We start from the raw sequence: 13,495 nt of genomic DNA on the forward strand, positions 1-13,495 counted from the left end.
TGAATAATTTCTCGCCCTGAATATACATGAAATAATTGCCGCTGGACGTTGAGCAAACAACAGTCAATTAAAGTTTAAACATTATTTCTGTAATTATAATATCGATTTTTCCTTCAAATTTTAAACTTTTATCTAAAATTTAAAACAAATCACATAATAGTGTTGAAGACTGCGTCGACCTGTTGGTGTATTTATTGATATCAATGCGTTGGGTTGCTGTGTTATATTAACGTTTGTCTTCTTTAAATCACAGAATGTTGAGAAAATTTTGGCTCAGACGTTACAACTGCATGGAGATGATATTGAATCTTTTTACAGTCTGACGAATCCGAAGTATAAGAGAATGATGAAGAGTCAATGTTCTATTAAGAGACGAATAAAATCCAAGTTAATTCGATGTCAACGACCACGAAGACAAACTTCAAATGTTATGACTGACCGTAATGTTGTCTTTTGCCAGAGGAGCATATATATATATATATATTTATAGGTTTTTCATACAAAAGTAGGTGTTTGATCGAAGGCCTATAATATCCTCACTCATTTTGTTGATTTTGTCCTTTGTGCTCTAGCGAGAGGACAAAGGAGTGACCTTTTATTGTTTGAAATGGTCAATAATGTTATTATAACATATGACGTTATGTATTTAAATTTGTTTTGGGTAACAACCTAAAGAAGCTTAACGTGTGGTCATTAGAGGCGAATAAAGGGGTTTCTATTAGAATTTATTGAATAGTCATTGAGAAAATTAACCAAAAAAATCAAATTGGTATTACGATTAGTGATATGCTGTATTCTGATAGAAACTAATTATGATTTTTCTCAGGTTTCGATAAGACCATATGATGTCACCTCTTTGTACCCAGTCGGTATAATGCCCGTCCAAGGGTAAACGACTCAAGGCTTACATTTCAGTATATATAAGGACTGTAGAAGAACTAAAATTAATCACTTGATCAACAAAATACGAATTGGATTAAGATTTAAAAATCGGGAAAACAAGATTAATTTATTTTTGTATAAAAGCATTTAGTGCATGTTTTACGAACATTGTTAAAAACTGCAACACAGAGGATCGGTATAATTTATATATATCAGATTGAAATTACTGACGACAGGGATATTTTTTGTACAAAAAGAAGGATATAATAATTAAAATGGCAGTTGCACATCCTAGCAGACTTGCCAAAAACATCACAGAAGACTATCTTACTTGCTCAATTTGTTTGAATCGTTTTCGGGAGCCAAAATCCTTGCCATGTGAACACTCGTTTTGTCTGCAATGTCTTGCCGAACACATAAAAGATACTCAAATAAATGGTACTTTCATGTGCCCAATGGATAGACTTGAAATTCAAATTCCAGAAAACACGCATGATTCATGGGAATGTGCATCTTCATTTGAAAGTGACACACTGCTTTCTGAACTTATACACGCTCTAAGCGAGAATGTACGCAAAAGCACAACAATCATACACAAGGAGACCGAAGAACAACTAGAATTTTTCTGTTTTGGATGCAATGAAATTGTGTCTGCGGAAAATGCAGTGGAAAAACACAGAAAATCAACTTGCGACTGTGTGAATCTTAAAAAAGCTTTTAAACGTGTCTTACCTAAAATAAGTAACTTAACTAAATCTATTGAGGGCATGATTGTGAAAACTAATAAATTGAAAGCTGAATCTCGCCAAAGATCGGATTCTTCATCGAACAACGAGACACTAGAAGAAATTAAAAGTTTCGAGTCAAAACTTGACAGGTTTTATTCTCGTTGCCAAGGTGATATTTTTTCACTTAAGAAGGAACTACTAAATAGCGACGAGCCAGGAGCAGACGACAAATTGGAAAACCTCTCGCGCGTGGTACAAAGCAAGTATCAATCTTTTAACAACGCTATGGACGAAGAAAACACTGTGGTTGTTCTCGAACAGTATGTAGACATCAACAATAGTCTCCCCGGTCTACAGAAACAAATTGACGAAATTCCTAAAACTTTTTTCCGCAGAAATAGTTCCAAATTTGTCCCGAATGAAAGTTTGTTAAGTGTATTTGACAATCCCATTAACTGTGGACATATACACACGATCGAACTTTCAAATTTCAAGGCTAAATCTGAGCTACCTTTCAACTACTATGATGTTGCCATTACAGGAAAATATTTAATTGTCGTTGATGGCGAAAATGGGCTATTGAAACGATATCTAAGTGACTGCACTTTTGTCGATAGTTTACGTCTTTCTAATGCCTGTAGGGTAACTGTTTTGTCGGATGATGACATTGCTGTAACTAGATTTGGAAAGAAGAAAATTACCCTGGTAACTGTTGGTCGCAAAATGTACGTTAAAGGTCACATACGAACAAAAAGATCGTACATTGGTATAGCTTGGCTGAATGATGGGGGTTATGCAGTTTCTTATTACGACGGCGAATCTCCTCCAGGCATTGAAATACTTGGTAAAGATGGGAAAGTACACAGAACAGTTCTTGGACACCCTAATCCCAACGGTAATACCCCTTTATTCGTGTGCCCCATGTTTATGACCACGACAACAAGTGGCGACATTGTTCTGTGTGATTATAGCGATACAAACAACATCTTGTGTTTCACACAACACTTAGAACTTTTATGGTGCCATTCTTTAACTAGCATGCCTTGTAGTGCTTCCTGTGATCGTTATAGTCTTTACGTGACTTTACCGGAGGAAAACGAAGTTGTTGCTCTCTACCAAGAAAACGGAGAAAAGATGCGGACTATTATTAAACAAACTGATGGCCTTGAAAGGCCATATGCCATTAGTTGGTATGCCGGTGTTTTAGCTGTTACAGAGGACGAGTCGGAAAATATTCATTTGATTCACTTATGAAAATAACATTCAGCATGATCTCATGATATTATCATTATTCATTGATATTGTTAAATGTTTTAATATAATTTTTTTGTTTTATTTATTTTACGTTGTTAATTGAAATTCATAAATACTTATAGTATTTAAAATTTGTTCACACTTTTTACATTTTCATTATTTGCCTAGTGTCCAGCAGAAAATATTTCATACCTATTTAAGACTAGAAAATATACTAAAACCTCATCTAATAAGTAGGCTCTGCTTTAAAACCTAAAAGGACGGACGGACACGAGACGTCCATAGGTGTTCATTAAGTATACCAACATTCAACCGTAGTGGCTGTTAACAACAACAACAACAAAATGAAAAATGAAAATGGTTACTTCATGAATGTTTTGTCTCGTACATACATTAATGCAATTTCCTTTCTCTACCTAATATTATTTTGTCTGTGGTTTGATTGCCAAGGGGATAACGATCCACCAGCGACAAAATATCATAGATGATAATGTTAACATCTATAGGTCAACATACGGCCTTCTTATGAGCTATATGTCAAATGTAAGGGACCTGACAAGATAAAATGTAAAACAATTCCAAAGAAAAAACCGACTACCTCATTTCATTGAGATATAAGCAACAAAAAAAATACTAAAGACAAAAAACAACCACAACTACTTGGCTCAGGAACAAATAGAACGTGTCGGTTTCAAACATGTTTGTGAGCGCCCAAATCCTTCCCTAACCGACGACAGTAGTGTAACCGCAAAACATACTAACACACTGTAAAAATCAGTTTAAACATGATTGACTCATCAGATTGACACAAAGCAATAAAAAAAATGACACAAAGACACGAACAAAGTACCAATCTAACACCCATTTCACAGTCAATTACGAGTACTAAATATAAATCATGTTTCCCGTACTTATTTATTTATTATGAGCGATATACATTATTAAATTTCGTGCTGCCCGATATCCCCAGAGACGCTGACGAAGTTCGAATTCCCCCGATCGAATATTAAATATTGGACTTGTTGCAGTGTTTCATAATGTCCCTATCATAACAGAAAGACAACAAATACTATACTGCAAGGTTGTTTTTATGTTGGTCCAGCTTGGTTTCGAACCCACGACCTTAATTGGTACAAAAAGACGACCGACCCTATATCACGAAACAACCTAGACGTTTTTGCACGAGATTTGTGTGTTAGCGTGGTCTAAATATGTAACTCAAAAAATGAAAGTTTATGAAGACTGCTAAATCTGGGTAAATTTTAAATATTTGTCCAAGGAACCAATAACAGGGACACTGATTTAATGCAAAATTGTAATTTGTAATCTATAATACATATATAATAAATAAGTGTAATTTTGTTTTTAAGCTATAAGTCGCATTATTTTTTTTTAAATTTCATTACCTTTCCGATTTTGATCCTTGGCGCAAAACCAATACAAAGTTTTTTTGCCTTACATGTACCTCTTTGGTCGAATTTTCAATATGTATCTACAAGTTCATTTGCATTTGTATAACTGGGTATATGTATCATAGATATAAGCAGATGTGGTATGAGTGACAACGAGACAACTCTCCATCTAAGTCACAATTTGTAAAAATAAACCATTATATGTCAAAGTACGGTCTTCAACACAGAGCCTTAGCCCGCACCGATTAGAACTTCTTTAAGGGCCCCAAAAACGACAAGTGTAAAACCATTATGCACACATTGATTTCATTTACACATGTTTATATGCATGTACGTACAGAAAACAACAAATTAACCTTGAAATATTAACTTCCATGTTTCGATTTACACCATTGATACGAGTACATTTTTCATTTCGAAGTTCAAAAATCCATTAATCAAGTAGACTTATTAGCTTTTAAAACAAACAATGATGACAAGGCGTAAGATAAAAGCCATCTAAGGGTCCGTCAAGGAGTTAACCGGATATTTGAATTCCTAAAGATAATTTCTGATATTGGTGGAAGTATTACATTCAACTGAAAAAAGATTAGTGCCATTTTTGTCACTATGTAGCATTCGGTTAATGCATAATAACTTGAAGAAAAAAATCAAATATGCATTTTTTCGATAGGATTAAATTATTTTTCGTCTTTATTGAGTTTGTGTGCTATTCGATTGTATGTACAAGTGAGTATAGAATTTTTTTTCCATTTTAAACTATTAGCAAACTTTTTCAATAATTTTATAGGCCACATTAATTTCAAATGCAATTTTAAAACATCTTACTTATGTTTAAAAAAAAAAAAAAAATAACGCAGATCTCGCAATACATTTTTTTTTGAATAAAAGTATTTTAATACCACTAGGATATATATCAAAAAAAGAAGCATAAATAGTATGGTTTGAGAAAACTCTCCTTAAGAGACCAAATGAAACATATATTCTATTTATACTTCTTGATAACTTGTTAAAAAGACTATTGATGAATAATGAATTATTTATGCATATAAATGCTACGATTATTTTCCGTTATTACCAGTTCATTTTGGTTTTATTGAATATTCTAAATGTCTGGAAAAGAGCGGTTTTGCGTTTTCAAGCAGGAGTTGGGGATACGACAAAACAGAAACATTTCAATCTATTTTCTAACGTTTTCTTTCATATAGATCTTTGGCATATTATTACATAACTATATCATTTTGATACATTCTGAAGACAGCAGTCCCGTGTTTTGTTTTCTCTTCAATATTTGTGTTGTATCCCCCTAAAAATAATACTCTCAACAGAAAACATAACATGAAAACATTATATGTTCCTTTACAGTGGCCTATAGTTGTTAAAACTTCTATGCCATTTTGTCTCTAATGGAGAATTGTATTATATTTAACTATAATACCACATCTTATTTCTATAATCAATGCAAAAATGTACAAAAAGAAAATTAAAATGGATGCACGGACAACGACCCCATAACTTTTTCATGTTTTTAGAAAACAAAACATTCAATTCTTAAATAAGTTATTATTGTAATTGCCTGTAGTTTGGCTTATTGTTTACTTCTATGGGAGACTCTAAGGTCAACTGTTGTATAGCAATATCGTCTAACCGGAATTCGTAGGGACCCTGTTGCATGAAGGCAAAACTTATATCCACATAAAACATGCCATCACTTTCCTGTATAAGTCAAATGTTCGCTTTTCTTCCCGGTCGATCTACTTTAATTTAATTTTTCGACTTTCTAAAGTAAAAATTGTATAACTTTGAATTCGGAAATTTGATTTTTGATTTCATTTGTTTAACAAAAATCAAAATTTACCCTTTATGTCATATGACAATGTTCGCAATTGAAACTGTACCTGTTTACACCTAAGACCACAGAAAACTCATATCTAGGTCTGTATATATTTGTGTCAAGGTTGTCATAACAAATAACTAGAGCAAAAGATATAATTTTTATCAAAATATTGCACTGAGTGTGCAGAATAAGGTACTTCATGATGAACAAAACAAGTCAATTACACTTTAATTCAGAGTGATTTGTTTTCGCGGGAATGGAAATCTAGTTACCCAAACTTTCCACCTATATTTAATAGTTAATTTGTGATATCAACATACATGGATATCCCATCCGCTGACACGAACCTTTGTCAAACAGTAATTAGTTTGAAGATGTTTGATTTGTTTTACTTATCAACGGCGAGTATATAGATGTTTATCATAACACTTCCAGTAGTAATGTGTAGATTGTTTGGAGAACCATGCGATTTACAATTCCTTAGTTTCTATGCATTTATCGATGACCAATTATGTATTATAGTGTTGTCACTCAAATTATCAATATTTTTATAATATATGTAACTATACTAGTATTTGATTTATGTAAGCGAATTATTTTTTCTAAAACCCTTATCGATTTTCATAAAAAAAAAGTATTTTTTATCATAGTTCACTCCACATACTTAAATAAAGTTATATACAATACGTATATGTACCTAGAAGGAAAACACAGAAACTCATAAACCAGTTCAGTATGCCAAAAAGCAGGTATCTTTCTTGTTATTTTCCTTTTTGATATTCTGTTGAAGCTACTTCTTTTATCAAGATTTGGAAGATCGATGAGATTCAATGAAAACATTTCAGGGGCCGATCCAGCCATATTTAAAAGGGGGTTCTGAATCCAGCAGAAAAGGGGTGGAGGTGGTTTACCCTATGTCCTCTTTCAAATTCATAGATCGTCTAAAACAAAGGAAGGGATCCACCACTGCATTTATTCTTTAGCATATGGCTAACAAATTGCACTTTGTTTTTCATCTTTCAGATGCAGCATGTGATACCAAGATAATTTCAACATATACTGGTGACGTAGTTTTGTCAGCATCGAGTGAATATGCTTCAAGAATTTCTTCACAAGATCACAGTGCAAGTAGAGGAATCCTTAATTTTACAGAGTATTCAGCACCAGGTGGCAAGGTTTATCACGGAGCTTGGACAGCGGCAAAAAATGATAAATTGCAGTATATTCAGGTAAAATATCGGTCAATAATTGATTTTTTTGTGACCTTGGGGAAAATATAATCAGTTTAAAAATTATTTAAAGAAATACACCGTTGGTAGGGCATCAAGTTCAGTGGAGAAAAAAAACAAGATTGCATTGTTTTCTGTATAACGGGTTAAGAGTTACAAATTCATTGTCAATTACGTGGACTGGTTTTCTCGAGTGTGAGAATCCTCCATTCAATAGCCGCGCCGGTCACTCAAAATCCTTTATAAGGTATGTTAAAATTGTAGTGCTTTTTTCTACACTCAAAACGCATAATTTGAGCGATCATCTCGGTGTCAGAAAAAATAATATGCAAGTTATGTTTGCTGACTTTGCTGAAAGAAAATGGCAACACATACATGCTCAATGGAAATTTGCAACAACAAAAAAATAGGAACATGCAGTACTATCGCTTTGTTCCCAAACGGCATTTGTGTCCATTTATATTTCTATATGTATGACGGTTTATTTGTTGTGTTATCATTAAAACATTTTTTTTTAAATGTGAATTAAAAGATGTCTATTACAGATTCAACTTAAAAGAGATTACAACATTACAGGAGTAATAACTCAGGGAAGGGATGGATGTTGTCCTCAGTGGGTAACACAGTATAGCATATTGTATGGAAATGATTGTCAAAACTTAAAGGTTTTAGATAGTGGTAATGGCACTGTAAGTTCATTATTTTAAATATTGTTCAATTAAAGCCAATATGCAAATGATATTTCACATCCTGCTTGTCGATGTTACGGTAATGATAAAAGAGGGTCGAAAGATATCAGAGGGACATTCAAACTCATACTGTTTTAAAATGAAAATAACAAAAAGACAGACAAATAATAGTACACAAGACACAACATAGAAAACTAAAGACTAAGCAACTAAGAAATGCGGCATTTCTTATGATCATTAAAAAAAATCGTTTCGCAAATTGTAACCAAGTTTTATGCAGTAAACCAAAAAAGAAAGAAAGAAACTAAATAAATAAAAATTATGTAGGCAGCGACTGATTATTTTGTGTGTTAATGTAAGATTATTCTTTATTGAAACCTTAAATGGTATACTAGTACATGAAGGTTCAATTTCTACTTTTATGATGACAAGAAAAAACAGTATTCAAAATTTTCCACTTCCACTTTCCATTCTCACAATAGTAAGAAGAAATCAACGCAATAATCTTTTTTTCATCTTCATTTTATGGTGAGTTTCTGAAAGAAAAATATTTCTTAATATTGGTACCAATGAATCGAACAAGCAATAATAAGTTCACATATATATGCAATTCCCTATTAAAGTTTTTTTTAAACATTGATAAAAATCCTTTCTATATTTCTTAAATAAACAGTGTTATGCAGAGAGTAAAATTGTTGTTGAGTTGCAGAACTAAATAAATATTTTGAAACATATCCATTCTTCCATATTTCTAATCTAAAGGCTATTAAGATATATTAACTAGCAAAAGTCATATTTTGTTTTGTTTATAACCAATTAAATGTACGAATTTGTAGCTGTATTTGACCATTATCGTGATGAATGTGAAACTTATTTCAGGAATTCAGCGGTAATTCAGATCAAGATACTATGGTTACCAACATGTTTAAGTTTCCTGTCGCAGCTAAATGCATTCATATTGCACCCAAGAATTTCTATGGCCAGATTTCCATGCGAGTTGAAATCCTTGGTTGCCCCTTGATGACAACAGTGTCGCCATCTACTACTGCCAGCCTTACAACAACAGTTTCTCCGCCATCAACTACAGGAAGCGTAAACGTTGGCATGACAACTCCAGCACAACAGAAGAGTTTTTTGCCAGGTTAGATACAAGTTTATTCAAAATAGAGATTAAATTTTTAAAATGCATACGATTACGCGGTAAAACTTTTTCTGTTTTGATATTCTGCAGAATCGGTAAATTTCAACTTTTTCAACCTCTGATACCAAGTAAGAAGGAGATGGAAAAATCAAAGCATAACGTGAATATATCAGTAGATTACCGCATTCAAACTTATCTTGTAAGATCTTCAACTTCTCATAAGGTAACGAATTGATGAAACAGACGAAACCACAACATAATTTACGTTTAGAGAACTCTTGATCTGAACTCAATCTGAGACTACTATAACACAGTGTTAAAGTAGTCTCAGACTCAATCAAATAGTAATAATTCAATTTTGGATGTAACGCGTCTTCTGGTTGGCTGACGTTATTTTGTTATGAGCCCATAGACATAATTTAGTCATGTGACCAGGACGTAATCAACGTTTTTTCATGGTTTTCTACGGTTTAAAATGGAATTTAGAATTAAATTATAAGAAATGACTGTAATATTTTTTCTGTCTATTCGAAATAACATAAAAAATGTGGTGCACACTGTTAATTAACCCGCTTCGCGCGTTATTTAGTGTGCACCAAATTTTTTATGTTATTTCTTCATAGACAGAAAAAATATTACAGTCATTCCTTAATTAACAAAAACTTCGAACTTCAAGGTAGATTCAAAATGAGAAAATCCATAAAAAACTGACAGAGATCAAACAATATACTATAACACACAACGAAAAGAAAGGAAAAGAACTGTCAAACCACACGCAATTTCGCATGATTAAGCGTCAGATGACAAATAAAAAATACAGTATTTGGTCTTAATTATCTCTTTTATATTTTTTATGATTTGATTAGAAATAAAAAATCTGAATAAGGATACTGATAAATAATTTGTTTTCAATATTTTCCAATAAAACCTCTTTCACTATTTTATTTTTATAATTTTGTTTTATCCGACATTGCTGTTGACATTTTCATCTCCGGCTTTATAAATGCTTATACAAGACAACACGATATAATCTCAGTTTCACGAACTGTGAATATTTTCCATTTCTGCACGAAAGGATATTACAGATAAAATTTCTCTCTAATTAATTACCAAAAAATACTGTAACATTATTGAAAGATTTTTTTTCTTCTTATTTTTGGAATAAGCTGACCAGCATCGCGTGTTTTAAGAAATGAAAAAAAGTTATCGGTTCTTGTAAAACAGTCATATCTGCAGAAGAGTGTTTGTAGCAATTATGTGCAGCTGGTTAAAATGTGACTTAAATGAATGTTTCGAAAACATTATCTAGCCTCTTTATTACAATGACAAGGTTACTTAGTCTCTCTCTTTATCTATCTCTTTTAAACTTTGTTTGTTTTCTGTGTTATTAATTCTTGTCAAACCATTGGATTTCGTATTTCATAATTTCTTACTCTTCTCTTAACAAAATATACCACTAAGCGATGCATATACCACAATTCTTCGAATTTCTTACCAGACTAGTACGATAAATGTTCTGTGCTTTTAGTTCCCATAGTTTCGTGTGTAGCAATAATGTGCATCTGGTTAAAACGTGACTAAACTAAATGTTTTCTAGCTTCTTAATTCCAATAACAAGGTAGCTTAGTCTCTCTCCTTATATACCTCTTTTAAAAATTGTTTGTTTTCTGAGATATTTGAGAAAAGCGTAAAGCGAAATAACTTTCCCTGACTGCCTACGGTCTGTATTAAAGATTGCTCCTTGTCGGAACCGTGGATTTTGTATGTCGCAATTTCTGGCTCTTCTCTTAACAAAATGTATCTCTAAAGCGTTACATGTACCACAATGAGTTGAATTTCTAACCAGACTGGAAAATGGTCCGTGATATATCTAACAGACTGTTTCCACATCAACTTATTTTTATGAATACTTTTATTTGGTTGTAACATGCAAGTTTTAAATCGAAAATATAAACTTCCAAATATAGACATCCCAAAAGGTATTGGTGATCTATTTTTAATAATTTGTTCATAATAATTTAATTATATCTCAAATTACTATTTATTTTCAGAAAAAATACATTTTTTGTCGAGCCTGCGACTTTTGTCGCAAAGTGTGACATAACAATCCACGATAACGTCAGAAAATTTATATGCAGTAATGCAAATTTGCAATCCTAGTATATATCAGAAAGATAGTATCCAGAATTATTTTTTTTTAAAATAAATTGTTAAAAGATATTCTTACGGACATTTTTTTTAAAAGTCATATGTTTAGCAGACTTTGTCATTGCCATTTTCTTTGATACATTGTAACTTTTCAGGGGCGGGTCCCACCATATTAAAAATGGGGTCCTTATCCAGGACAAAAGGGGGGGGGGGGGGGGTCCAACTACATGTCCCCATTACTGAAATGCACTGATCGTCCAAAAAAAAGAAGGGGTTCAACCACCGGGCCCGCCTGAATCCGCCACTGCTTTTAGTATGAAATTCAAAACAGTGTAGCTGTGGCCATTGATTGACCCATCAAAATCATCCATTGACTGGGACAATTTACGTGAACGTTTGTCTGTAACAACCACTGTTCATGACGTACCTACGATACACTTTAAACTGTGGGGTCACCAAAGGTTTCTTAACGCCTTTAATTATAAAATAATTCGAAAAATTAATCAGGAATAACCTTTGTGTTTTGATTTATATAATTGATATAAATCAAAATATCGTGTTATTTCTGATTAATTTTTCGAATTACTTAATTAGGTGTTGAGAACCTTTGGTGACCCCATAGTTTAAGTGTCTTTAAAAGTACATAGTGAGCATTGGTCGTTACATACAAACGTTCACCTAAATTGTCCCAGTCAATGAATGATTTTAATGTGTCAATCAATGGCCACAGCTACACTGTTTTGAATTTCATACTATTTCATGTAAATCAATTATGTGCATTTCCCTATCACACTGAAACACACAGAACAGTAAAAGCAGACAAGAGACTTAATCCCTGATTTCGTCTCGTGGCTAACCTAAATAATTTCTGATTGAGCTAACTTTGTTGTACAATAGTACTGTAAACCAGTAGTGCTATTACAGGTGCATGCAGTGCTAATTTAATGACAACTAAAAGCAATTTGACCACAACTGTCACTTCGTCCAGTATAAAAGATAAAAGCAGTGTTCTGGTCAGTTATCAGCCAGACAGGGCAATTCTCAACTCACAGGAAGAAACAAATAAAACAACTATAAGATACATGGGAGGATGGAGTCCAGAGAAATCAGACACTAAACAGTATATTCAGGTAAGAATTCAGCGGGGTTTTTATATAGTTCGTTTATTGTCTTTTTGTAAGCAATTATATACATCATGGACATTGAGGATATATACTAGAACTTTAAGGTATGTCAAAATAAGTATTGTCGTCCTTTAGATTTCTTCTAGGGTTATTTTCAACATAGCCCAAAGGCTGATAAAGTTTGAAATAAACTCATAATTAATTTCGATAAAGAACATCATTGTGTGCATTATGTGGACAGTTTTTGGTGGGGTTTGTGTTGCATATTCTTTAGTTTTCCATGTTGTGTCATGTGTCATGTGTTCTTTAAATTGTTTGTTTGTCTTCTTTCATTTTTAGCCAGACGTTTGATACGGTGCTTTTTGTCCGCAATTCGCTTTTTGTCCGCTTTTGCTTTTTGTCCGATAATTTTGCTTTTTGTCCGAAACTTTTGCTTTTTGTCCGTTGCTTTTTGTCCGTTTTGCCTTTTGTCCGATTATTTTGCTTTTTGTCCGAAACTTTTGCTTTTTGTCCGTTGCTTTTTGTCCGTTTTGCCTTTTGTCCGATTATTTTGCTTTTTGTCCGAAACTTTTGCTTTTTGTCCGTTGCTTTTTGTCCGTTTTGCTTTTTGTCCGATAATTTTGCTTTATGTCCGATATAAAATGTGTATATTTTTGGCAGGTTTCATTTTGAACTTCAAAATACCATGTCCTTTTAGGAGTTAAATACAGACCATACTCACATTATAAATGATTTGTACATGAAATTTCATGTCTTTTACAATATGATCGCATTACCTCTAAAATGGCTCGAAGCACTAATATCCTAGACCCGTAGGTGTTGGTCAACAGAGGGCAAGGGGAATACTCTTGTATATCCCTAAGTCTAAAAAACAACTATTGAAAGCTGGCTAAACTAAGACATACTCCAGGTAGGCCATTATACCAGAAGAAGAGGTAGTCAAACCCTTATAAATGGCTTATAGCACTTATGTCCTGGATCTACACGAGTTTCGCCGGTATATCACGAAGTAAAAATAAACCTCATTATTGCCAGCTCTTCAAACTAAGAG

General features: G+C 32.9%; 2 protein-coding genes across 2 annotated transcripts in view; both read left to right on the forward strand.

Moving 5' to 3' along the window:
* Nucleotides 1-801: 801 nt before the first annotated feature.
* Nucleotides 802-2,932, forward strand: LOC139510551 (uncharacterized). Its single transcript, XM_071297115.1, has one exon. The coding sequence runs from the start codon at nucleotides 1,158-1,160 to the stop codon at nucleotides 2,862-2,864; it is 1,707 nt and encodes a 568-aa protein (XP_071153216.1). The 5' UTR covers nucleotides 802-1,157; the 3' UTR covers nucleotides 2,865-2,932.
* A 1,880-nt stretch (nucleotides 2,933-4,812) lies between these two features.
* Nucleotides 4,813-13,495, forward strand: part of LOC139510833 (uncharacterized) — a gene marked incomplete at its 3' end in the record, with an annotated part of 35,858 nt that continues 27,175 nt past the window's right edge. Inside the window, exons 1-5 of the mRNA XM_071297369.1 lie at nucleotides 4,813-5,005; nucleotides 7,137-7,342; nucleotides 7,888-8,031; nucleotides 8,911-9,172; nucleotides 12,245-12,450. Coding sequence (XP_071153470.1) covers nucleotides 4,933-5,005; nucleotides 7,137-7,342; nucleotides 7,888-8,031; nucleotides 8,911-9,172; nucleotides 12,245-12,450 — 891 coding nt within the window. The remainder of the gene's footprint in view (nucleotides 5,006-7,136; nucleotides 7,343-7,887; nucleotides 8,032-8,910; nucleotides 9,173-12,244; nucleotides 12,451-13,495) is intronic.

Source organism: Mytilus edulis, chromosome 2 (assembly GCF_963676685.1).
Source record: "Mytilus edulis chromosome 2, xbMytEdul2.2, whole genome shotgun sequence".
NCBI classification, from domain to species: Eukaryota; Metazoa; Mollusca; class Bivalvia; order Mytilida; family Mytilidae; genus Mytilus; species Mytilus edulis.